Source organism: Anguilla anguilla, chromosome 8, assembly GCF_013347855.1.
Source record: "Anguilla anguilla isolate fAngAng1 chromosome 8, fAngAng1.pri, whole genome shotgun sequence".
In the NCBI taxonomy this organism is placed as follows: Eukaryota; Metazoa; Chordata; class Actinopteri; order Anguilliformes; family Anguillidae; genus Anguilla; species Anguilla anguilla.
The window spans coordinates 24,021,119-24,049,070 of NC_049208.1; the positions used below are offsets into that span (position 1 = coordinate 24,021,119).

The following is a 27,952-nucleotide window of genomic DNA, read 5'->3' on the forward strand; positions in this document are numbered from 1 at the left end:
AGGAAGCGGAGGAGGAGGAGGAGAAGACGAAGAAGAATGTGAAGTGATCCCGTGCCCCTTTTTCTTGCTACGTAGTATTTTGCTTCTTCCTTTTTCTTGTGCGCTGCAATCTACCATGATGAAAGTTTGTACACAAACATTCCGAGATGGTTGACAGTATCCAGTTGCAACCGCTGCAGATAAACTCTAAGAAACGTGTTTATTACAACGCAGGGAGTCACAGCAGGTACGGGAAACTGGTTATATTTGTAACTATGGATGAAACGTGTCATTTGCAAGTTGTGAAAAAGTATTCTCGTAAGAACATGGATGTCTCGAGTCGAAGAATAAAAAAATATATAGAAATGAGTGCTACCGGGGTGTATACGTAAAGATATTAAGGATAATGGTAGTTGTTCGTTCTTAACGGGGTATTAATGCATGAACAAGAAAAACCAAGGCCCTCTTCTATAGAAAACACTTAATAAAAGGTATCTCTTCCATGGCACGTTCCAGTTAACGATTACAAAAAGTCCTACGATTTTTGAAAAAGTCTGCGTTAGGGAGTAAAATGCGTGTTTCCACTATTGACGCTAGCTAACTTAGGAACTTTGACGGCACAATGAGTTTTAAACGCTGTCCGCCTATGTAGCCGAGTACGTTTAGCTCGCCGAGTCAAAATGAGCCTATATGTAAATTAGTAAAGTTTCTCTGACGACAGAGAACAGAGTAATTCATTTTAGAATTCTTAAGATTCTTGGGCCTGTATCACGAAACACGATTACTGAGTTAGCTGGATAACGGCACTGAGTAAAACCCAGAACAGTTCCTTTTACTTCAATTCCGGTTTGGGAGGGTTCTGGGTTTTAGGCTACTTAGTGAAATTATCAAGCGAAATCAGTAAACCTGTATACCCTAACACCAACCATAACCTTAGTCACACCTGAATGTGTAGATAGTGGCCATAACCATGGGCTGGACAGACCATAATCATTTACAAGATTGCTTGGATAAGATTACCGTTTTTGAATTGATCTTCCTCTGACATCTGCAACATCCACCTTTTGGCTTAGAGGAACAAGGCCCTCAAAAACGACAATGTCTAGTTGCGTTGACACTCTACCGTGGTGCGATTTCCACATTTAGGATTACTCACCCTTGTGATGCAGACCACTGCGTCATTTCATTGAAAGGAAGCAAACCAAGCTCACGTATGCAGCTGCCCATTCAACACAGGAACTAATATTGTTATTTAGGATTTCCTGCTTAACACAAATAATGTCAGTGTGAATGATCATCACTTTTTTATTTTAAAATTTTCTGGATTCAGATATTTTCATGTATTTTGTGGTAGTACAACTATATTAAAATGTGTGTAAATATACACCGATCAGCCACAACATTAAAACCACCAACCTAATATTGTGAAGGTCCCCCTCGTGCCGCCAGCTCTGACCCGTCGAGGCATGGACTCCACCTCTGAAGGTGTCCACTGGTATATTAGGATTTCTGTATATATTTGTATCTACTGTATATTTGCATCTGATATTTTGTATCTACTGTAAATTTGTATTTGATTGTGTTATTTTGTTGTCTTTGATGCTGCAACAGTGCAAATTACCCCCAGGGATAAATAAAGTACACTACTACTATTGCTACTACTACTACTACTTATTACATTATTGGTTTTATTACATAAAAAATTTGAAATGGATTACATAATTGGGAGTTATTACACTATTCATAGTTTATTACATTATTAGTTGCTACAGGGCTATAAAAAGCTAAGATATTGTTAGAGGGTGAATTATTTCCACATGATTTTAAAATCTCTCGGGTCAGAGCTGTTTTGACGGCACGAGGGGGACCTACACAATATTAGGCAGGTGGTTTTAATGTTGTGGCTGATCGGTGTGTATATATATATATATATATATATATATATGTATATATCGTTTATCGTTTATATTTTTTTGGGGGGGAATTGTATGCACCTAAACCTGCTCACTTCCATTCCACATTTTGAACTCCGATGTGCTGTTTTAGTAGCATCCCTCCGAAAGTGCAGCCAAACATGTTTCTTCCAACCCTGTGTCTCACAGCTCATAAGAGAACAATACCACACTCTTCAGATTATCAGTGAATCAATAAGCACAATTACAATGTTTTTGTGCCTCTATGCTGCCTGACCAGGCACTACAAAGATGTCATTAATGACTCCAGTTCGGCGATGCATTCTTATCGGTCTACGTGTTTATGCATGTTGAATGACAGTGTTCAATATCAGATTGATAACAGAATGTTGGTGACAATGTAGCGATATCCATCAGCCGATCATTCATCGCCTTGTGTAAGGCACCGGCCATACAATTTTAAATATAGTAATTAAGTCAATGAGCACTCAAAGTTCTCCTCACAGAACATTTTTTTATTTTTAAATGCGGTGAAATCTACCACCGTGTTATTTTAACAAACGGATTCTTAATTGACCTTCAATGTGTAGTGGAGCTTTATATAAAAAAACTTGACTGACTTGTTTCAGTTGTATTTTTCTGAAGTCCTTGTTCCCAGGTTATGCTCTGTTATTGATGTTTGCCAGCTTACCTATGTCTACAGGGTCATTTTACAGTCATTAGTCTCTGGTTTTTTAGCATCTTATTGCATGATGCTTTTGCACAGTTTGTACCATGCAAAATTAATCCTGAGTTTTACACCAGTGAAAAACCCCTAAATCTAAGTTTTTCAGCACAAAATGTGTTCACATTTTGTGGAGTGACCCTACCATTAGATAAAGTTAAAATTCATAGCAGTAGCTGTAGCCTACCTAAAAATAAAGTAGGCTATACCACGCAGCCCTAATTTGGAGTGGTGGGTAAGCATTATCAAGCTTTAAGATTCCAATAAAACATAAAAGTAACTGGAAAAGTTGGCATACTTTGAGTGGTGTTTCTTCAGATGCTTTATTAAATTTGTTGTTAGAAGCTGTGCTAATGCCACCTTTTGAAACATGGGTATTGCAAATGTTGCAAGTGGCCATAGGGCTGCTTTAGGATGCCATTTTGTGTACATTCCTCACAGCAGACATTGTAGCAGATTGTACCAACTCGCTTCATAAACCACCTTGTAGAGTTTAGCGTAAAGAGTATAGACAGTCAGAAAGTACAGAGGCAAAGCTTTGCTACTAGCAAGAATTAATATGCATATTAAGCATCACAGTGTCAAGACAGGATAGGATTCAGATCGGGTGTGTCCTATTTATGATCACTCCAAGGGAAATTTTACGTTCATCCAGCACATATCAGCACGCAGCAAATTTGAATGAGAATTAACAACGAATCTCATTTTCTGCTGTGATGTGTAGGTGGTAGGGTCAGAATTTGGCATAAAGGGCAACATCAGTTTTGCACAATCACTTGTACAGTCCCCAGATCCCAGTCCAATGTAACACCTTTAGGATTGTGTGGAACGGGAGGTTCGCTGCATCGATGTGTGGAAAAACGAGCAGGAACTGCATGATGCTATCGAGAGTCAGCATTGACCAGAGTCCCAAAGGAATGTTTTAACACCTTATTGAATCCATGCTGTGAAGAATTTAGCTTGGTCTAAGGGCAAAAGGGGGTCCTAGATAGTTGTGCCTAATTAAGTTAAAGTGGCCTCTGAGTGTCTATTTCTGTTTTAAAGTAATTGTTTTTAAGTTATGTTCTCTGTTTGCTTGGTCTTGAGCTGCTGGTGGTGGGTTGTCTTCACTCGTGTGATTAAATCTGGCTCAACAGGTACCAGGTGGAAGATGAGGCCTCCCACATGGATGAGATGCCCCTAATGATGTCAGAGGAGGGTTTTGGGAGTGATGAGAGCGACTATCACACCCTTCCTCGGGTTGGAGTTAACCAGAGACAGCGGGGGCTGGGTTGGTTCCTGCTGGGGGGCTGGACGCAGTGGTGTAGCAGGTAGAATGGGTGCTTTTATTTGGTGTCTTGTCTTATGCTTTAATTGTGCATGTTATCACTGTTGGGGGTGTGTCTTTCTGTTTCTGTCTTCTTAACCTATTTTTATGTTGGATGATCAGTCTCCATTAAATGGCCTTTCACATGTAGACAGCATTTGACCCCTTTTTCATTGACAGTTGGTATTGTTTGTCCAGTAGAGGCAATTACATTAGTTACATAGGCACAAATTGTGCATTTTATACTAGAGTAGAACCTAAGAAATATGCCCACCTCAGGGATGTGGGGTGTTCGGAAGTCTGAGATGTTTGTCTCGTTCAAGGTGAAGTCAAAATATAACCGGTATAATTTGAATCATTTATTTAAATGGTTTATTCACTACTCTAGCCCTGTGTATTTTTTAAAGAAATGAATCAGGGTGTCCTTTTGTATCAAAGTTTTAGAGATTAGTAATATAAAAAAAAAGCTGTAAAGTGGATCTAATTAACCGCTTCGAGAAGATACAAGACAAAACGTTTAACCAATCAGTTGCATTCTCTGACAGTTAGCAAAGTTCAATGTACTGAGAATCACACCACATTTTCTGCGGACATCACGATGTTTCTCTGTGAGAAATTAGTCCATGGATGAAAGTCGTTTTTACAAATGAAATTGAAACATCAATCTCTTCTTAATCCCAACATAATTGCATAAAATTTGTTGTAAATGAGCTTTAACATCCAAAATACAGATCTGGTCCTTTAAGAGGGTAAATATTCCCTCAAAATACGTAAAGCATAATTAAGAAAAAAATACAGCTTATTGAAATTCTGCGATTGCGGTTGGAGCAAAAACCTGTGTACACAAGGTTCCCCCAGGACCGAACTTGAGAACCACTGATCTAAATGAGTCGCATCAGCCTTTGATTTTATTTTGTGGATTTTTGGCTCTGTCCCTTATATGCAGATGCTGTGATTGCTTGTTATATGCATGCTGCCGTAAGAGAGAGATGAAGGCCCGAACTGTGTGGTTAGGCTGTCCAGAGAAATGTGAGGAGAAGCACCCGAAGAATGCCATAAAAAATCAGAAGTACAATATCATCACCTTTATACCTGGGGTAAGTTGTAATGAGAAATATTTGAAGCTCTCTTTTTAAAAATGTTCTTCTTTGTTTATGCTTGGTGGATTAGAGCTGTCACTGTTTCATTATAATGAGGAATTTGGCTTACCCTTTGAAGCCCTGTTTCCCTGTGTGAAGCCAAGGCCAATTATGGTGACCTTCCTCTGAAAAAGTAACTCTGCTCTTTCACTGAAGGGTTGCTTTGCACCTCAGTGAACCTTTTGTTCTTTCCATCACAGAGAAGTTCTGTGTACGTATGGCATAATTATGTTCAGAGACTCTATTTTTAAGATGCCTCTTGGTGCGTCCCAAGTAAAAACAACCACAAGTACAGAGGAGACGACAACCACATAGGTGGTATTGCAATTAATGAATTATTTTTGTTTATATATTTGTTTTGTTTTGAAATTGGCAAATTCCTTCCCTTGGGTGATGTTAGAACAATGGTTGCATGTAGTGCATCAGAAAGTACCAGTGGGCTTCCTAATCCATGTCTCCTTGGGTTCAGCTGGAAGACAACTGCACATTAATTTGTCTGTTAAAGTAAGTGCACGTCTGTATTTCACCAAAGGAGGCTGAGGGAAGACTGACCCTAAAGTAGGATGTGATTCAATAATGTCCCGATTGGATCTAATGATGCGTGTGATATGTTTAACTTATGTGCTGAATTTTGTGATGGGAAGATTTTAGTTGCCTGTGGGTCTTGCGCAATAGGTCATGATGATAGGTAGTTGCAGCTTTTTCATAAGCCTGTTTGATGATCTCTCGCTAGTAACGTCGTTCGCAGAAACGCTCAGACATATTCTGTGCTTGTGTGGCAAAATGTACTCCTTTGTCACAAATGTGAACTGGTTATTGGGGATCTTCTGTCAACAAGGTGAGGATTATGTTTAGTTTAGTTTAGTTTAAAATCCAGCAGTTTTAACCAATAACAACCTCGTTTGATGTCCAGCACTTTGAATACCAAACTCAAGTGCATCAGTTGTTAAAACACCTCACTTATCCAACATGTAAAATATATTTATTTGATTTAATTTGGTAATTATTATCAAAGATAATCAAAGATTATCAAAGATAGCCAAATTCATTGATTGGCAGAGCAATCTGTTGGATCAGCCTTTATCAAAATGAACAACTCGCCACCAGATGAAAATTACATTACAGGCATTTGGCAGACGCTCTTATCCAGAGCAACGTACAACAAAGTGTATGACCATAACCAGGAACAAGTGTATCGAAAACCCTAGAGAGAAGTACTGTTCCAAGTGCAGGGAACAACCGCATAGTTTAACTTGGACCCTGTAGGTTAGACTGATTAACACTAACACAAACAAGAACAGCAACAACGCAGTCTATGCAAAAATACAAGCAGTAGTTAAGACACAAAATTAAGACATTTATTAAGTTACAACAAATATTCATGTCTAATCTAAAGACGAGGTTCAACTACCTTAAAATAACAGAGGAATAGAAGATGGCTGCAATACCAGCCTGACAGAGCACCACCAAGGAAGATACCCAGCATCTGGTGAGTTCTATGGGTCGCAGACTTGTTGCAGTCATTGACTGCAAAGGATACCAAATACGACAACTTTATTTAAGATTTCTTTTGGTCTCCTAAAATAGGGACCCCAAGTCAGGCTCACAGGCATCCAGGGGATCATCATCATATGTTGAAAAAAAAAAAAAAAGTATTATATTTTGAAATATTTCCCAACCTATATATATGGTCATTACATTTCAAGTCTGGCCAGGTACCCCCCTACAGTACGTTCAAGTACCCCCAGGCCCTAAAATGGGGGAACTACGTATAAAAAGGGTGGTAACTTCTACACGGATTATGCAATATGGATGTAAATATCCTCAAATAAAAGCTGACATTCTGCACTTTAATCGCATATTCATGGTTTAATTCATGGTCTAATTCATGCGAATTTCCAATATGCTGGAGTACAGAGGGAAAAACAACAAAAGTTGTGTCACTGTCCAAATACTTACGTGATGCACTCACATACATATGATGTCTGTGTCATATATATGCATTTTCTAAGTTGCTAACTCTCTTTATTTTTTGTGCTTTGTTTTAGGTTCTGTACCACCAGTTCAAGTTCTTCTTGAATCTTTATTTTCTGGTGGTGGCCTGTTCTCAGTTTGTACCTTCGCTGCAAGTTGGATATCTGTATACCTATTGGGGCCCTTTGGTAAATATATGTCAGACTTTTTCAATGTTTCTATTATTTTAACATATTTGTTTTTTCTCGTTTACTTTTCCTTTACTAACCTATTCATTACAGCCTGAGGTTTGTGGTGGTCAGGTTGGTGACAAGAACCTTTTTTTTGAAAGGGCATGTGACATTCTGCCAGAAGAATTTTTTTTTTTTTTTTCATGTGTGTTGGCTACTTCCCACATATAAAAAAAAAACGTAATATAGCATGTCACTACAAATATGGTACTGCCACTTGTCTGTGGCTCTAATAACTACACATGATAGTGTGGGACCATTGCTGTCACCATTAAGTGGCAATTGAGTTATCAATGTGGATGACTCAGGAAGGATAATGTGCTTTTTTTCAATATATGCATTGAACAAAATGGGGGGTGAGGGGTTCTAATCATTATGACCTTAACTGTATGTGCATGCCTATAGTGGGAACAGCAGTCAGCTTCCAGCCTGTGGATGTACATGTGGTGTGCATGTGTTTCTGTCCCACAGTGCCTTGTGCTGGCTGTGACAATCATACGGGAAGCAGTGGATGAGGTGCGGCGCTGCCGGCGGGACAAGGAGATGAACTCGCTGCTCTACAGCAAGCTGACAGTCCGAGGTGCTGCTCATTTTACCTTACTTCATTATTCATTAACCTTTAATCACCGGTCCTTATCACAATGGTTTTGTGACTTATGAGAGCAATCCCCAGTCTCCTCATGTGGCATAATGTGCATTTTGAAATGGTAATGCATTTAGCCAATACTGTTGTTTCCTCAGGGAAAATTCAAGTGAGGAGCTGTGACATACAGGTTGGAGACCTCATCATTGTTGAAAAGGTTAGTCTCTATTGATCATTACTAAGGCTGGGCTTTTGTCACGGAAGTTGCGGGTATTATGGATTTTGTGATTTTTTAATTTAATTTTTTGGCATTTCCATGATTTCCTCCTACACATCTTTTTGTGTATTTAGTTTTGGATGATAACTGCGAACCTTAACGTAGCCTACAGTGATACCTTATTTGTATAGGCTAACGCTTTTTAGCAATATTGCCAAATGCTGGGAGAAACGGATTCTGGAGTCAACTGGGATCAAGATTCCTGTCATTGTCAGGTGATGCAATCAGGTGTTTGACGGCCCCTGTTAACAATGTCCAGCACTCCTTCCCACGTTAAGGTAACATTTATTGACCAGAGGCGTGCCGTCAAAGACCAAATCTACAATATGCAATATACAATATGTTTTACCAAAACAAACTTTAAAGAAATAAAAACGGACCCACAGTAATTGTTTTATTTTAGTAGTGCAATTTCAGCATGCTCTGTTTCTAACAGCATTATGTTGAAGACAAAATCGCATACTCTTTCTGCAATGGACTCGAATTAAGTGATTAAATGCACCATCAATGTGCCTGTCAATGTATTTTACTTGTTGGCTATTTGTTCCTAGAGCAGCTGGTTACTGTCTGTTGATTTTCAAGCACTTCAAGCTCTTTTTACTGTTGCTTCAGTTGCACATATTATTTCAATCGTTTCCCACTGCTGCGCCTCTAGTATCTATTAATTTAATAAAAAGTCTTTTTAAACGTCATGAATTCTTACATTTTTTTCAAGTTTTCTGTGATTTTCAACTTTTCCATGGCTGCTCCGCACCTTCAGCCAAAGTTTTCCGTGACAAATACCCAGCCTTAATCATCACCCGTGTTAGTCTATCTGTAGAACTTGGACTTGAGGGTTGCTTTTTTAAAATTTATTTTTTTATAAATCTAGTGCATGGATGAGCTCCAAGGTCAAAGGCAAAGAATGTGGGTACTTGTGCTTGAAAGTACAGGTCCTCATGGGTTGATCTTAACACAGATATCTAATATACAAATACCTGAGTTTGGGTCCAGAATTTGAACTAAGCGTTTGGGCCCAATTTTGATGTAGACAGAATGCCTTAGGTCTCATTATGTAATGCACAAGAGACCCACAATTCTCAGCTGCCTTCTGTGAAACTTCACACTGCACTCTATTTTGTAGCTTCTGTGATTGAACTTGTGTTATGCAGAAATCAAGTATTATTTAAACGTAGAATAAGAAATAAGGCATTGTGTGGAGTTTTACCTTTTTTTGTATATAATGCCCCAGAACCAAAGGATTCCTGCAGATATGGTTTTCCTGAGGACGACAGAGAAAACTGGTAAGTATCACTGAATTATCTGTTGATCTGTGTATGTACAGAGAGCTCCATAATGTTTGTAAGCATATTGAATATATAGTAAGAATTCTTAATGTAATGAAGAAAAACTCCCAAACGCCTGTCCAGCAGATCGGAAACACTGTTCAGGAGGTAGGTGTGGATGTGTCAGTGACTACTTTCCGCAGAAGACTTCACTTAAAGAACCAGTAGTTAGCCACAAAAACAGGATGACCAGGTTACAGTTTGCTAAGAAGTACCTAAAAGAGTCTGCAGTTCTGGAAAAGGGTCTTATGGACAGATGAGATCAAGATTCACTTGCATTGAGTGATGACAAGAGCAAAATGTGGAGGATAAAATGAACTGCCCAAGATCCAAAGCAATCTGTGAAACGTGTTGGGGGTGCTTTGGTTTGGCCAAGTATGGCTGCCACAGGTACTGGCTCACTTGTCACTGATAGCAGCAGCAGAATGAATTCTGAAGTTTACAGAAGTATCTTATCTGCTCAAATTTAAGCAACTGGTCAAAACTCACTGGGTCATCCTAGAGCAAGAAAATGTTCCCGAACGTACTGCTCAAGCAACAAAGGAGTCTTTCAAAGCTGAAAACTGGAAAATTTACAGAAAAGCACCACATGCTCAACAAGTCAGCGCTAGGTGAACTCCCAGTGCTACAAGGAATAAGACTGCAGCAGCCTGAACATGAGAAGTATATCCTTTGCATGCAAAGTGAATTAACAATATGCCATAAAAAACACCTCCTCCCTAGTCACACCCTGAGGAAGCCCTGGTGTTTTTGAATCCAGTCTGACTTTTGATGAAAATGTCTTCGTCCCAAACATTATGGAGCTCACTTTATATGTACCTGTGAGTGCGTGTGTCTGTATACTTCTGTCTACTTGACTTAAGAGAAAGATTTGCCCGATTTGTATGCTCCATGCTGTTGGAGCTGTTACAAATAACTTTCACACATCATATAACTGGCTTGTGAAGTTTCAGATTATTCAGAAGCCCAACAAAATACTTTTTCTGTATGCACAGGCCCAGTGACAGAATTAATGTGATGGATGGGCTTTTGATTTTCTGCACCTAATGAAGGCACCAGTGAGCCTAATGTGTCTAAACGTATGAAGATATACTTAAATCTTTTCCTAGGGTCTTGTTTTATCCGAACTGACCAACTGGACGGTGAGACGGACTGGAAACTGAAGGTGGCAGTAGCGTGTACACAGAGACTGCCCGCATTGGGGGTATGTGTTTATGTGTTTTGGATCATTCATTCTCAGATTCATTTTCACATTCCTTTCATTTGTGACCATTACCAATGTGAAAGTTTCAAATAACAGAACACGTGTGCTTATATACCTGGGTAGAGGAGGCTTTGAGATATAAAACTGGGCAGTATGCCCAGGGTCAATAAGCACTTTCTGCAAGTGCAAAGTCTCTGTTTTGTATTTTTCTGAAAAAAGGAGTGCTAATCAAGCTATAGTTAGCGAAAACAGTGCCATCCATAACGTTTGGGAGAAAATTATATATTTTTTTTTCCCCTTTGTTTCTCATTTTGGATCCCCAGATGATTTCTCCAATATTAACATACTGTATCCTTTATTTCACATCACTGCAGGATTTGTTCTCCGTTAATGCCTATGTGTATGCTGAGAAGCCACAGCTGGATATCCACAGTTTTGAAGGGAACTTCACAAGGGTAAGCGAGGGGCCACAGGGGGATTATGTATTTAAAAATAAGGCTGTAATTCATACAAGGCTCACTCAATATGGATGTAAATACCATACGATGATTACTACCCATCAACTGGACCCTTCTGAGTTTGTACTGAACAATGCACCTGGAAATCAACAACTTCTTGTTGCAAATAACCTTGCCAAAATAAGTTTACTTGGCTTCACACATCTAAGACTAATCTCTCCTCCTTTGCCACATTTCTTGCAACTTGAGTACTTATTTTACCTACACTACAGGCCAATGATATTAGGCTACCTGTGGTACCCGTTCCATTTAACTGGCAGTTGACTTAGACTTTTTTAAATGCCTATTGCATTTCACTCATTTGTCAAAAACGACAGGATTTGAAACTTAGGTTTCTTCACGAATTCCCAGTTCTTGGAACTTTGGAACTGGTTCCAATTCAGAACGAGTTCTCGATACCGAGCCATTATTATGATTCATTACAACACGTGCAGTATGGACAAGTTCGTATGTATTCTTAACCTCATTTATATTGTAAAATATGTTGTATTTTCTCTGGTGACTGGTGTGTTATTTTTCCTACAGGAAGACAGTGACCCCACCATCCATGAGAGTCTATCCATCGAGAACACTCTGTGGGCTAGTACTGTTGTGGCGTCCGGTCAGTCTTTCACTTATCACAGTGGTAACCAACCCTGTCTCTGGATATCTACCATGCTGTGAGTTTAATTTCAACCCTAATTTGACACACCTGACTCTGCTAATTAACAACTCAATGATATATTTTGCTGTTGAATGAGGTGTGCTTTGTTAAAGTTAGACTGAAAACCTACAGGATGGTAGATCTCCAGGAACAGGGTTGGTTACCACTTGCTTTTCAGATTTGTTACATTGCTTACACATATTAAGATATGTTTACCTCTTATATTTTAAAGCTATTTTGCTTGGATATCTTAACACTGCAATTCCTTTCCTGTGTGACAGGAACAGCAATAGGGGTTGTGATCTACACTGGCAAAGAGACCAGAAGTGTGCTGAACACATCCCATGCTAAGAATAAGGTAAAGGCATTCTATCTCTTGTGGACTCAGATGAGCACATATACCCCCCCCCCCCCCCCCCCACCATTGCACATAATATCCACTTCTGAGAACAATATTTTAATTCATGATTATGTAAGAGGTTCAAAAGAGTTAATATATTATCATATTATGGATGGAACTTTAAATGATTTATTGAGGACTTGCAGATGTTGTTTTTGACCACATAACGTTTTCTAGTGGATGGCAAAAAACAACATTGTTGGGGCATTTGTTGTGGACAGCATGCAGTGGACAAATCGAGCAAGGAATGACGAGTCGAGCATGTGAAAGATAATCATGAAAATAATACAATTTGATAGAACTTCTCTACATTACTCAATTTAACATAATAACATTACATTTGGATGTAATGTTATTATGTTAAATTTGGTTTCTCAGTGGGGTTCTTCAGGGATAGCATTAATCATGTTGGAAAACAAACACACAGCAGTTGTATGCCTCATTCTGTCTGTCATTAGGAAAAGCTGGAAGGGTAAGTGTATGCATAGATCCTGCTCCCTGAATCATATACTTATACCCTTTTCCAAGTTCAGTAATTATATCAGGGCTTGACATTAAGAACATTTTTCTCCTTTGACCAATCGCTGATGCAAAATGTTGGAAATTGGCTTAGTTTGCCTGGGGATTTTGAGTTTCGAGGCAAGTGGTTGTAGTTTAATCGAGGATAAAACAATTAGGGCAATTAGTCAGCTAATATCTAGTTAGTTTGTTAGCTTGCTAGCAATACATAGATATTGATGAGTTGGGTAAATAGCTGCTGTTGTCGTTTTAATGTTACTTCAGTAAATAGCTGTTTTATCTTACAAGTTAATGTCAAACCAAATGGAAATGTGAGTTGGTACAAATAAAATGAATGATCAAGCTTTAAGGCTTAGGTTAGTTGTTGGTACACAAGTGTTGGTACAAAAAAGTTATTGAATCATTTTGTATCAGATAATGTATTTCAGTATAATAAATGCTAAGATTCACCATATCATAAATAAATGAATTTTTGTCATATGTCTCATCAACCGGTCTTTCTGCAAAGAATGGGTGCAGTCAGCACTCTTTTTATATGATTTATAAAAATATGATCTAAATCCTTAACCTGTTGACTCAGCCCTAATCTGTTTTAATATTACTTGAAATAGCCATTGACTGTTTGTACTATTATCTTGTTCTAAGCCTCAAACATGGAATAATTTGGAATAAAGCAGTGGTTTCTCTCCCCCCTCCCCTCACTTCTCTCAGGTGGGCCTACTGGACCTGGAGTTGAACCGGCTGACCAAGGCCCTCTTTGTGGCCCAGGTGGTGCTGTCCGTTGTCATGGTGGCGCTGCAAGGCTTTCTGGGCCCCTGGTTCCGAAATCTTTTCCGCTTCGTTGTGCTCTTTTCCAACATCATCCCAATCAGGTAATCATGTCCCGGCACCTGTTTTATTCTGCGTACATTTTCAATAACATCAAGATAATACCTGCAAATACAGGCATGAAATGTAATTCATTACTTAATAATAATAATAAATGTATTTTATTTAGCGCTTTTCATAGTCTCAAAGACGCTTTACAATACATGAATACATACAATGAATCATACAATGCAGAAAATAAACAATGCAGAAAAGGCAGTGGGACTAGTGGTGCAGTGGTGGTGGGAGGGGGAATACAAACATCAAGGGAAGGCTAGGGAAAAAAGGTGGGTTTTAAGACATGATTTGAAGGAGGTGAGTGAGTACTTCAGTTTTCTTTAAATCAAACTGCAAACAAATTTCGATTGGAGACCTTTCTGCATTCACTAAAAGATAAGAGGCTACAGTCCCTCATCTGCATGCTTTGACACTCTGCATAAATGTTACAGAGGTAAGCCGAGAACGGTTCATGTTAACTGAAATCAGATAAAGAAATTGGAGTTAGATACACAAATTGAGGATAGATTATATTTATTTAACCCCGTTCCTGAAACACTACATGCCATCCTTCTCTGCTTAGAACAGTGGTGTCATTTTGTGTGTTTAAGCAGAGTCCTACAATAATTAGAAAACATAAGTTTAGACAAAGGGAAACTGAGCCATATTTTTGTTTGATTCTGATTCCTATCTAGCCCTTCTGGTTTGTTAGCTGATGGTATTTTGTGTTTGACCATTGGCTCGTGTTTGTATGTGCAGCTTGCGGGTCAATCTGGACATGGGAAAGTCAGCCTATGGGTGGTTGATCATGAAAGATGAAAATATTCCTGGCACAGCTGTACGAACCAGTACCATCCCAGAAGAGCTTGGGCGACTTGTGTACCTGCTGACAGACAAAACCGGTAGGAGCTGGCTTACATATACTTACAAATTCCACATAGATTCGCTTGCTTTCTATTTTCTCTGTGGCTGAATCACTAAACACAAAATATTCACACTTGAAGGGATCCATTTCATGACATTTTGGGGTGAATTACCCTATAGACATGATTTCAAAGAAACCTTTAATTGTTGTTATACAGTTTATGATTTCATCATTTCTTTGAATTGCAGGAACTCTGACACAGAATGAGATGGTATTCAAACGCCTTCATCTGGGAACTGTGTCATACGGGACAGACACAATGGATGAGATTCAGAGTCATATTGCACAATCATATGCACAGGTAACACTGTTCTCACTGTTTATATAAAACTCTTGATGAAAGATCTCATCAATGATATCTATAATATTATGTATTTTTCCAAAGAAAAAATACTTTTTCTTGCAATGTTTCTTGAAATAATTTGCTCTGTTGGCCTTAGAATTAATTCTGAATATTTGAATTGCCAATCTTTAGTATCATACTGGAGAGACAAAGGGTTGGCGAGATAAAGAGGAAAGATAGGGAGAGGTAGAGGAGGAAGGCGAGGGGAGAATAGAACTGGCGGGTGTAAAACATGAGTAACTTGGTTTAAGTGTTAATGGCTTGTGTTTTGGGCTGGGTGATATACCGCAATAAAGAATATCGAATGCAGTCATCGCCACCGTGTTGTACATTGCCTTTCTTGTCACGCGGCCTTTTAAGTTTGGTTGGTTACTACTTCATCAGGTATAATTGGAGAGAAAAAGACAAAAAGGAATGGCATAAAGTAAGCCTGTGAGATGCTGGTGTAAAGTAAAACTGAGATTCTGGTGTAAAATATTAGATACTTGTTTTACGTGTCAGAGGCTGGAGAAAGGGAGATTTTGACCGGCTTGTTTAAAGTGAGTGTGAGATGCTAGTCTAGAGTGTGCGACTTGGAAAGAGACTGGCACGAATTACAAGAGATTGCTGTAAAATACAGTAGTGAGATTTGTTGTACAGTGTGAGAGGACTGTGTAAAGTATAATTGTAGTAAAAACTTGTAGTAAAAACTAGTTTAGTTTTTACTACAAACAATTGTAGTAAAAACTAAAAACTATTTTTTTTCTTTAATCATACCTGATGTGGTAGTGAACAACTAAATGTCTGAGGCCATGTGAAATGTTTCCGGGAAAAAATATTTCATCACTGATACCTATTGGGTATAAGACAGCCAATCAGCAGCAAGGTCATACAGCTTCTATGTGATCATGTGAATTGTTTTTTCAGTTGCATGCAGGGCTTAACTTTTTGGCTCACCAGCCACTGCGACTAGTGGTTTCCCAAAGTCACTAGCCACTAAGAATTTCCACCAAAAAATGGAATACTTTATAACTAGTTAAAATGGAATTCTTGATATCAAAAAGAAGTTGAATAAAAGCTTAAACAGCTAATAGAGTTCACCTTTTTTTAAAGCATAGGTTACTATTGGCTTGTCTTAGGGGGCAAGACCTGAGAGGGGCAATGGGATTACCATAGTGTGCACCCAGACTTTATGGGAGCTGCTGTATCATGTAATATCAGCTCAAATGGAATTGATTGTTTCAGATACCTTTTGTAAACTACAGTGTTTTTGTCATAGAAAATACAAAGGTCACTATCAAAGTGGTTAGTAAGAGTGACGGAGTTGCACACCACTGCTGAATTCTACTCGCATTTGGTGGATGGCGGGTATTAATGTCAAGCCCTGATCTCATGGAAGCTGCAAGGCCTTGCTGCCATCAAGATGCTTGCTGCTGATATCAGTGATATCATGTTTTTTTTTGGTAGCATTTGACATAGGCTCTTGTGTTTGGTTTTTACGACTGCATCAGGTATGATTTTTTTTTAAAAGACAAAAGATGGCCTGTATGCCTTTGGCGGCGATTATTCTTATTTCGCTTTCAAAATTCAATATATCGGGGCTTCTAGTGGTGCAGCCCGTAGAGCGCTAACCACAAGCTCAATGCGAGCCGCGATGTTGGCGGTTTCGAATCCGACCGCCGACCTTTGTCGCACATCTCTGCCTCTCTCTCCTCCTAATTCTTCCTGTCTCTCTACACTGTTCTATCAAATAAAGGAAAACCCCCCCCCCCAAAAAAATTCAATATATTGTGCAACCCTAGGAAAAAACAGTTTGAAAACAGTGTTTTTTCTGTCTTCTCAGGTCGGTGGCTCCAGCTCCAATCCTTCCTCTAATCAGCAGCCAGCTGCACCCAAACTTCGCCGGAGTGTTGGTTCACGCATCCACGAGGCGGTGAAAGCCATTTCACTGTGCCACAATGTCACTCCTGTATATGAACCCCACGTGGCAGTCAGTGGTGAGACTGAGTACACAGAGGTGGATCAGGATTTAATTGACGAGAACCGCAACTACCAAGCTTCCAGCCCAGATGAGGTCAGCATCTCATTCTATGATCATGTGTGTCTGCACGATATTATTTTCCAAGTGAAACATCTGAGTACTGTTCTTACTAAATGTTTTTTTTATTGCTCTCTTTCTTCCCAAATTGTTAACACTATCAGCTCAGAGTTTATATACTGCTCATACAAGATAAGCATGTTATGATTATGTTATATGGGAAGATATATGCTATTCAGAGGCCTCGTTATTTTACGAGGTTTATTTTAATTCCATCTCGGAGGATTTTATTCTTGCAAATGTAAATTATTACAAGTAGGATGCATTAAAATGAATTGGAGAAAATTGATGTAAAGAAAATATTATAGAAATTACACATACAACATTATATCTCTGAAGTAAGCCATGCTCATTTTAAACACTTAACACGTATTTAATATGAAATAAATATTCGATCTTACCATTGGTTTTACGCATAAAGATGTCAAGATTAATTGGTAATTTATTGTCTTGAACAATCAGTTTGAGAAATAAACATGCAAATAGAGACCTGGGGTAGGGATTTACAATGTGCAAAACCGCACTTGCATTTTAAACTCCTTTCAGTTTGTTCTGATTTGACCAATAACTGTTTTATCATGTTGAGGACAGTAGAAGCTTTCCTACAGCATATTTTAACTATTAGCTGTTAGCACCCCTAATTTCTTGTTATTATTCAAAAGTTTTTAAAATCAGTGTTTCATCATGAGATGTCTCCCTCCCCCATTTGATGCAAGTCCATTGTGACAGTTGTATGCTGGTGTATATTTGACCTCTGACCTCTTACCTGTCCTCAGGTGGCATTGGTGTGCTGGACTGAGAGTGTGGGCCTTACACTGGTTAACAGGGACCTGACCTCCATGCAGCTGAAGACCCCTCAGGGACAAATCCTCACCTTCTACATCCTACAGATTTTCCCCTTTACATCAGAGAGCAAGAGGATGGGCATCATTGTCAGGGTGAATCATATTACACCCCCCACCCGTGTGCCTCCTCGAAGTGAATGAGCATGATGCCACTGGCAGCATGCGTTGGAATATAGATATTAGCTGGCTTCCTCAAGTGAATCCATAAACCTAATCACAATATTCTGAAACTTGTTGGCACAGTTTGACTGATTGTTTAATATTCAATCTGTATAATGTTTAATATTTAATAACTTTGTCTTGTTTGTGTTATTGATTTAATGTGATTATTTAACTTTATTGTGAGAATATTTTGTGTTAAATGTTTGATCTGTTCATTCTAATCGATGTAATTCTTTTTTATGTTTAACCCAGGAAGAGTCTACGGGTGAAATTACCTTTTATATGAAAGGAGCAGATGTTGCAATGGCGACCATTGTGCAGTATAATGACTGGTTGGAGGAGGAGGTAAGGAGTCAAACGCAACCACTCACACGTTTAAAGACACCCACTCTTACAGTAATGCACACACACACACTCACACATATTCAAATGCACACACCCTGACAGGCACACTTGCATACTTGCACAGAAACATACCCTGACACATGAACATGCAAATCCACACCACCTCATATGTAATGAGTGTGACGTGTGCTACCAGCCTACATTTGCCATTGATTGTTGTTTGGTCCACAAGAATAATCAAATATGTAAGCCGGGTAGTTTCCAGCATGTAAAGAACGATGAATAATTACTCTCTCCATTTGTCTCTTGTTCTAGTGTGGTAACATGGCCAGGGAAGGTCTGCGCACATTGGTCGTTGCCAGAAAATCCTTATCTGAGGAGCAGTACCAAGACTTTGAGGTAAAAATGTTGCTGACATGTCAAGCTATACACTAAAAGCATAAGCACTAACCCATGCCCATCAAACTACACACAAAACGCATGACACCTGAGCAATGCATGCCAGGCTAAACACTATAACCTTACATGTACAGAGCAAACTGAGCACTGAGATGTGTATTGCAAATGACATGCTAAAAGAACAAACGCTGTATCATCAGGCTAATGCGGTTTCTCATTCTGCAGAGCCGTTACAACCAGGCCAAGCTCAGCCTGCATGACCGGGCTCTCAAGGTGGCGGCTGTGGTTGAGAGCTTGGAGAGGGAGATGGAGCTACTCTGTCTCACAGGAGTGGAGGATCAGCTGCAGGCCGAAGTGCGACCCACCCTGGAGCTGCTGCGCAACGCAGGCATCAAGGTGCAATTACCCAGCTGTGCCCTCAGCCACACAAACCACACCAATCACACGCCCACGTTCTGCATCAGTCTCACACACCCTCGTTCTGCATCAGTCTCACACACCCATACTCAACCACCAGTTGTGCTCACCAGTTGCAGTACTATAGTTCTGGGTTTAAGTAATTATTTAGAGGATTTGTCAGTACTCGTGTCTTAAGCAGTTTAGACCCCTATTGGAGTGCCTGGGTCCTTTCTCTTTTTTAAAAATGGCCACACTTCTCTTAACTGAGCATGTCACTGCCTAATCAAGCACCATGCTAATCTACTTCAAGTTCTTCATCAGAATTCAGAACAGAAATCTTCTTCCGTTGTGTGATGATGTTATTATCACCTCTGTTTCAGATATGGATGTTGACAGGAGACAAACTTGAAACAGCCACCTGCATTGCAAAAAGTTCACATTTGGTTTCAAGGAGCCAGGACATTCACATCTTCAGACCAGTATGATTTTTCTCCTTTATATGTGTACTGTTAAATAGTGTGCCATGTGACAGTAAACTATTTAAATAAGTTTAGACAATACAGTGAATTGTCTACGTAGGTATGTTTTTATGTAAGCTGGCATTTAGGATACATGCCATAAAACAAAAAAATAAAGCTTTACCAGATTATCCTGGTGCCTTATATCATTAGCTTATGTTAGCTTTTCTCTGCCATAGTGAGATGAGATCTACCATAGAACCTCAGATATACCATCACTACAGGAATGTATATCTTTCCCTTATTTCTGTGTTGTGTTTTCCATTTTAATCAGAGTACATGGTTACTGCTTCACTAGCAGAATGAGTAGACATGCCATGTGCATTCTTTACACATTTCCTACAGCATGACTACTGTCTTGCTCTTTCTTTGCATAGGACCTAAAATTCTGCTTTTATAGGTCTCTAACAGAGGGGAAGCGCATTTGGAGCTCAATGCATTCAGAAGAAAGCATGAATGTGCCCTGGTCATTTCAGGAGATGCACTGGAGGTATGTTTAACACAATGTTATGACTGTTCTGCGGAAAAAGACAAATGATCAGTGTCTGTCATAGCAATTTTGAAATGCTGCAAATTGTAAAACTATATAATTGTTTTGTTTGCTCAAGGCAGATGTTGTCTCTAAGCGCTGACACAGGACCAGCTAACTCGACCCAAATCCTAACTTTACCCATTAGGAGGAAAATGCAAAACTGGCTTCACACACTTACACCTGAACAGTTCTGTTTAGATGTTTAATAAATGCAAATATTCATTTTTTGATCTTGTAAATTAAGTTCTTAATTAAATTAAGTTGGATAAAAAGAATCAAAAAGATTTTAAAAAGATGTATGTGCTGCATACAGGACATATACTAAGATATAAATCCTAAATAAATTGAGTGCCTATTTGCTCTGGTACTATTTAGTTTTGACATTTTTTGCTCCATTATACTGTTCATTTTATTATACAAGTTTATTTTATTTTTTGTCAAACTTGAATGTTCAAACTTTAAATTGAATTGTATCAGTGAGAAGAGTGTGTTCCTAGGCTTACTGGGCTCTTTGTGATTTCTAAGCTGACCAGTGCTCTCTTTCTCCTAAATGATGTTCCAAACAGTTGATTTTGGTTAGCTTAAGGTTTGGCCTATGCCAAACCTGACTGTTTTTAATGCCTCCGCGACGGCACAGCCGTGGCCAGAGGAATTATGTTTCCGTCCGTCCGTCCGTCCCATTCTCTCATGAACGCAAATTTGGCACAAACGTCCACTTGGACTCAAGGATGAACTGATTAGATTTTGGTGATCAAGGTCACTGTGACCTCAGTTTTTGGCCATAACTCAAGAATTCATACACTAATTATAAGTTTCACACAAATGTCTAATAGGATAAAATGATGAAGTGATGACATTTTATATTCAAATGGTCAAACAGAGCACTGACTACTGGTTGGCGAAGGCATACAACCGCGAGGCGGTATTTCTAGTTTGTTTTTTCTTTTATTTCTTCCTTGATTTTTGTGTGCATAGCTCTGGTCCTCATGCTGACACATGCCAATTAGAGACTCCAAAGGCAATCAAATTAGAAACTAGATACTGAAAGCTCTCTTATTCCAGCACTAAGGAATAAATTGAAGACGCCTGACTAAGCAGAAACACCTGTGACATCATTTGTCCCAAACATTGACACCCTGAAATGGGGAGACTATTTATAAAAAGTGCCGTAATTTCGACACGGTGAAACCAAAATGTATAAAATAAAAATTCCCAAACATCGTGGCGCTCAATGTATGCTTGGTGCCCTAACTGAACAGTTGTGAAAGGCAGTGCATATATTATTTTTATCAACCATTAAAGCTGGTGATGAATATGTATCCGTTCCTGATCCTTTTCTGCAGCCAGGCCGATAACCTATCACATTCATGTTTGGTTTTTCAGTATGCGAGCTAGTATGAAATCAAACTGAGCCAACAGTGAATTCAGTGCATTTGCTTTGTTTATAAGAGGTCATGTTGTTGTTGTGTGTGTGTGTGTGTGTGTGTTTTTCCAGGTGTGTTTGCGGTATTATGAGCATGAGTTTGTGGAGCTGGCGTGTCAGTGCCCAGCTGTGGTGTGCTGCCGCTGCTCACCTACGCAGAAGGCCCAGATCGTCGAGCTTCTGAAGCGACACACAGGCAATCCCACTTGTGCAATAGGTGAGCGTCATATCTTAATATGAGCATAAATTGCAACTAGGTACAGTTTGTGGGTAATCGTCCTGATGATTTCTTGATAAATGAGGGGTATTCTATATATCGAGTATACAGCGGGGGATGGGGGTACTCTTTCACCACATCTGTAAATAGCTATGGATATACATGTTGCTGACATATACCTATTCACAGGCATACACAGTTGAGGTATTATTGTCATAGTTATTATTAGTAGTGGTAGTAGTAGTAGTAGTAGTAGTAGTGGTGGTGGTAGTAGTAGTGGTGGTAACAGTAATAATAGTTGTGGTATGATGGCAGTAATTGTAATCATTTTAATAATTAATATATTCTATACTTTACATCTTAACAGCGAAGTGCACATACCACGTTTTGCCCAATTGTGCTCATGCTGCAAAGCTCATCATAACATCCACTGTCTATTTGGGGGAGTGCAAACAAGCGTTTGTTCTCCTCTTAAGCATGTGGTGTCTGCTGCGGCTTCTTACAGAGTTCCAAGTCAGACTCTCACAGACATGAGTCTGTCAGTTTCAGTCATTGTGGAAATACGATATTTTAGGGATGTGAATTTATGCTAATCTCTGTGAATGCGCTTTATGATTTACATTCATTGACGTTTGTTTGGCGTTTATGAACATACGCATGTGGATATGGAAAAAAAACCGTGTCTGTGTGTATTTGATAAATCCAGCAGAATTTGTTAGGTCATTTACGATTACGCGTAAATTCACACACAGTTTTGTGAAAATATTGATAAATGCGGCCTATTGATTTTCTTCATCAAAAAGATGAAGCTGTTAAGATCACTACGAGAGCCCAGCGGGAAGCTATGGGCCCACCCTCAGCAGTGAACTTGAGTGACCCATCAACCAAGGTGCTTACTGTGTGATTATGGGATAAGAAGGCATTGTGTGGATTTGGTTTAGATTAACATTGGCACTTCTCTGGTCAGAGAGTGGACAAGCAGCAGTCTGAGGCCTAGATTGAATCAACATTGCTTGAAACGGAGACAGATTGGCGATTTAATTCTGGTCGTCACCAAACTGTACTTAAGATGAAACGTGCAAAGTATTTTTTATTGTGAATCACAGTTAAGGACAAATGTTGATTGAATTTTGGCCTTGTGGCATTAGGCTTGAACCCGCCAGTTTTTTCTCAAGCTGGCTGGACTGAGGAAATGTAGCTAGCTCTATGTCCGATACTGGGAATTTAACCCAGACTGTCCCTGTGTCCCTCAGGTGATGGAGGCAATGATGTTAGCATGATCCAGGCAGCAGACTGTGGTATTGGCATAGAGGGAAAGGTAAGGAAATGCATCTGTCCAATCAGCTCTCAGAAGCCCCTTTCAGTCTTTTACTGTTTCTGCTGCTGTTGATGCCATCATTCTCTACAGAATGTATTTTCACTCCTTCCATTGTTATTGTGACTGCAACTGGACATGACACTGCTATCTTTAATTAATATTGAAACTCTGAAAAACTTTTTTTGTTTTTGCAAGCCTTTGGTCTGCATGGTTGTGGGCAAACATAGTGGTTCACTCTGATTTGTTTGAATCATTCTTAATACTTACCTAGCTATGTAATTCTACCTGCTTTTCAAGCAAAACATGTTTTATAGTAGTTATTGACCAGAGAAGTGTGGCTAGTGTGTAAATTATTTGCCCAAGTACCACCAAAGAATGTTGTGACTGAGTAATAACTTGTAACTGGGATTCCAGTTATAGTCCTTTCGTGATTTATAAGATGTGGTAATTTAATCTATCTTTAATTTATCCGGGATCCCATTGAGATACAATATCTCTTCTTCTAGGGAGCCCTGGTCAAGATTGTAGCAGTCTAAAGTCTAAAAGTTTCACATTTAAAGAGATTGGATGATCAGCACATCCCCAGATTAGCTGGGGGTTATACCACATTGAAGAGTGAACACCACAAGGTCACTACATCGTACGCCTTCCTTTATTTAATTCCATTTGGAACTCCATTAGTACTCTCCGTAGAACTTCGCAATGATAACTGAACTTAATCTTGCACGGACTAAATGTGGTGATGGCACCAGCTCTTAGAAGGGAACGCAGGCAGGCTTTTGCACATTTACTCTTGACTGTTACGGCCTTGAAATTGGTGGAGGCTTGCTGCTCGGCGCTGGAGCTCACAGCTTGATGGTCCTTTGACTGCAGGAGGGGAAACAGGCATCCTTGGCGGCAGACTTCTCCATCACTCAGTTTAAACACATCGGCCGGCTACTGATGGTCCATGGACGCAACAGCTACAAGCGCTCTGCTGCACTTGGGCAGTTCGTCATGCACAGGGGCCTGATCATCTCCACCATGCAGGTATCCAAGTTAGTTGGCATCATATTTACTGTGAAACTTTTTTTTTAATGAGCTATTTCATCATTACTTGTGTAGCAGTAATTGCAGAATGAACTTAATTTCAAACTGTTAGTGAATTTCAAATTTTAGTTAAAGAAATTTAAACGGTACAGTGTAGATTCAATGAAAATCATTTGTGTTGTTGCTTATGACAGTAATAATTTTTTTTTGTAATGCCAAATAGAAGTGCTGGTTTGTGCTAATTGGAAGTTGTTTATTGTTTAAAGCTAACTTTCTCTTTACAGGCTGTCTTTTCTTCCATATTCTACTTTGCCCCTGTTCCCCTATACCAGGGTTTCCTGATGGTGGGGTAAGGTTATGTTTTACCAGACTTCCCTGATGGTAGAGTGTTTGTCATACCAGGGTCTCCTGTTGTATCGTATAAGGCTTATTTGTATGCACAAGCCATTTCACACGGTTCCTTCAACATTTCTCCTGCCTCAGGTATGCCACCATATACACCATGTTCCCAGTCTTCTCTCTGGTTCTGGACCAGGATGTGAAGCCAGAGACTGCACTCCTCTATCCTGAGTTATATAAGGACCTTACCAAGGTCTGACACAGATTAAGAGCTAATAGTGATGATTAACTAATTATGTCATGAAAAGGTGTATTTGTATTGCATTTCATTTATGAAGTATATTTTTGTCATTTAATTGTTTTGTTTAAATACTGTAATTGCAACATAATTTTGACTGTATACACTGTAATTGTGTTTAATTTTGTTTCTTCACTTTTGTAGGGACGTTCCTTGTCTTTTAAGACTTTCCTTATTTGGGTATTAATAAGCATATACCAAGGTAAATGCTATATGCCGTATCCCTTTTTATTAAGCTGTTACTGCATTTTAAGCTTTTCATTTTTAAATTCTAAAGTTGCTTTTCACATTATGTAAGAAAAACTATGCACACCATGATTAAACGTATTCTGCTTATTGTGCTATATTGCAAGCAATTACATAAAAAGAGGTAACACAATAATTTAACTGATCAAATTAAAGCCTGACATGAATCAGTAGGCTCCTAATTTTGTCACATGGCCACTAATACTACTGTAACCTACTATTTACTGTGGTAAATAATGTAGAATTCAAAGACACAGAAAATGATAATGAGCCCAACCTCCATTCTGTTAATGATATTAAGGGGAAAAAAATTAAGAACGATTTTAAATGTGTTCAACTTCATTAGGAGCCTCATGATTTGATCATTAATTTGATCAGTTAAAACTTTTTACCTCTTTTTATCTGCAATACCACCGTAAGCATAATGTGAACATTAGATCTTTATTCTTCATGGCATGCATAGCTATTTCTGACAATGTGGTTTACAGAGATAAATAATCCCCCTAAACATGAAAAGTGACTAATTAAGAAAAATTGACAGCACCATTGCCAGCTATAGCCAGAGGTACACACTGGTGATGCAACAATTCTGGGCCATATGTCTACCATCTCCTCCTGACGTTGGCAGGAAAGGTTGCTGGCGGCAGATTAACTAGCTTGGTTGAGTTTGGGGTTGGGAAAAATGGGATAAAATCGGGGATAAAATATAAAATAAAAAAGAAAATTTCATTAATTCCATTAATTCCATTCAGTAGTTTAATGAATTCAGTAGTTTATGTATAATCTTTGTGAAATGATGCTTCAATTCTGTCATACTCTTTTTATTTATTTAGAGAACTTTGGGGAGCTATAGTTGATTTTAGTTGCTTTAGGTGTTTTCCTGAGAACGCATATGTTGGAGTATTATTCGGATGTATTTTTTGTTCATTTTCTTTGATGTTTTGTGTTTGGACTCCGGTCTCTGACAGGTGCCATCCTGATGTATGGGGCATTTCTGCTGTTTGAGTCAGAGTTTGTGCATGTGGTGGCCATCTCCTTCACCGCGCTCATCCTCACAGAGCTCCTGATGGTTGCCCTGACTGTGCGCACCTGGCACTGGCTCATGGTCTTTGGAGAATTCCTCAGTCTGGGGTGCTATCTGGCCTCCCTCGCTTTCCTCACTGAATATTTTGGTGAGTGATAACCTCAGCACTCATGGGACTGTCAAAGTTTCCTGTATTAAAGGCAGTAGCCACTAGCTTGTGGATGCCTGGTGCATCTTTTGGAGTTAATTTAAAAAAAAACGTTGAGGTATGCTAGCTGACTTTGCATGATCCAACCCCTGGGATGTGCAGACAATTGTGCCCTCCCACCACAAATTCCCAGTCATACCTTCTCTTGCTAAGTTCGTTTTACCAAGGAATATTTATCCATTTCAAAGCTTATTCAGTAAAAATAGGACATTGTAACTATGGATCTGTATATGATACACAGTCATGGTGTTTCATGTGTTTTCTGCAACATGTCATAACTCTCTAAAATGTTGACTCTGCTGGAATCAACTGCAACACTGCTTTTTACTTGCAGTGGGGGATAAGAATTATCAAATTTATAAAAACAATGGAACTTCCAGACAAAATACAGTATTTACATTTATGTCTGGAATCACAATGTAGATTGGATACAGATATGATAGTTGTATGTTGTGAGGGGTTCAACTCATCAGCCATTTCCTCTCTTCTCAGATCCAGCATTTATCACGACCCCGGCATTCCTTTGGAAAGTGTCCCTGATAACCGTTATCAGCTGTCTTCCTCTCTATATAATCAAATACTTGAAGCGCAAACTATCCCCACCAAGCTATTCAAAGCTTACTTCATGAGTGAAGACTTTGAGCAGCAATTCAGTTTACCTCATGAGGAATGTGATGAGTTACTCCAGGCATGCCTTGTGAGCAAGGATTTGGAGAATATCCCTTTCTTTCCAAGTTGGGTATTCCTTGTTGCTGAACTGTGCTGAATGGGCCAAGCCGAAGACACTGGAATGTTGAAGGAGCAAGAGAGAGGAAAAACTTGAGATTCACCTTAAAATTTGTATTGCACTATTTACAGCCCTGCCACACTTCGTATTAACTTGCATTCTGTTTCATATGTGGCATTCTTAAATTGTTCATTTTTAAAAGGTAATTATTGATTTTGTTTAAGGGTTTTTGTAAACAAAAAACTATATAAATAATAATATACTGGTATATGTACAGGTTTGTACTGTTTTAGCCGCAGGTTTTACAACTTTTGCTACACAAGTATGTGACTTGAACCTATGTACTGTTAACATTCTGTTTGTGAAATTTTCTGAACAAATGATGCAGTCATAGGAGAGTGTTATTTGGCAAATGTATTTGTTCTAAGAACAATTAGCCTTTTGCTTCTGCTTTTTTCCCTCAGTAACAAATTGCAGAATTACTTAATTATGAATCATGATTTTGAAGTCATATAGTACCATTCATTCACTCCAACATAAAGATGGTCATATTTAACACTCTGCTCCTGAACATACAATTTTTTGTGTGTGTTGAAACTTGAGATGCTTTTCCATTTTTCTTGGTGCACATTTCTACCATTCTGATTTTAAGTATTTTATGTTGATTTAACTAATTTTGATTAAAGAACTATACATTTCTGTTTTATCTAAAAAGGTCTTATGTAACAAGTTTTCAGAATTTTTGCCCAATGTTGAAACAGAGTGCAATGATGACTGTCTGCTGCAGTATGATTTCATGTTGCTAGGTAGTTGCTGATTTATTTTGCCTGCTTAAAGTGAGGCATGCAGTATTTTTGCTTTCTTAATGATAGCCGGTCTCCTCCATCCATGCTTTTTTTTGTTCTGTTTACTTTTTTGTTTAGCACTTTTATCCTTTTTTTTTTTTTTTACATTACCAACATTGTACATTACCATTTGAT

General features: G+C 38.9%; 1 protein-coding gene across 1 annotated transcript; it reads left to right on the forward strand.

Annotated features, from left to right (window-relative positions):
• Positions 1-27,951, forward strand: atp9b (ATPase phospholipid transporting 9B). The gene is made up of 29 exons (XM_035430235.1): positions 1-226; positions 3,753-3,926; positions 4,869-5,019; positions 7,110-7,223; positions 7,737-7,845; positions 8,007-8,065; positions 9,357-9,408; positions 10,560-10,654; positions 11,029-11,109; positions 11,698-11,773; positions 12,097-12,173; positions 13,446-13,606; positions 14,358-14,500; positions 14,712-14,824; positions 16,689-16,919; positions 17,720-17,881; positions 18,203-18,295; positions 18,611-18,694; positions 18,920-19,090; positions 19,474-19,572; positions 20,012-20,101; positions 21,639-21,783; positions 23,037-23,101; positions 23,975-24,130; positions 24,415-24,479; positions 24,614-24,722; positions 24,912-24,969; positions 25,982-26,185; positions 26,738-27,951. Exons 1-29 carry the CDS (start codon positions 147-149, stop codon positions 26,872-26,874), a joined length of 3,354 nt encoding a protein of 1,117 aa, XP_035286126.1. The 5' UTR covers positions 1-146; the 3' UTR covers positions 26,875-27,951.
• Position 27,952: the final 1 nt, after the last annotated feature.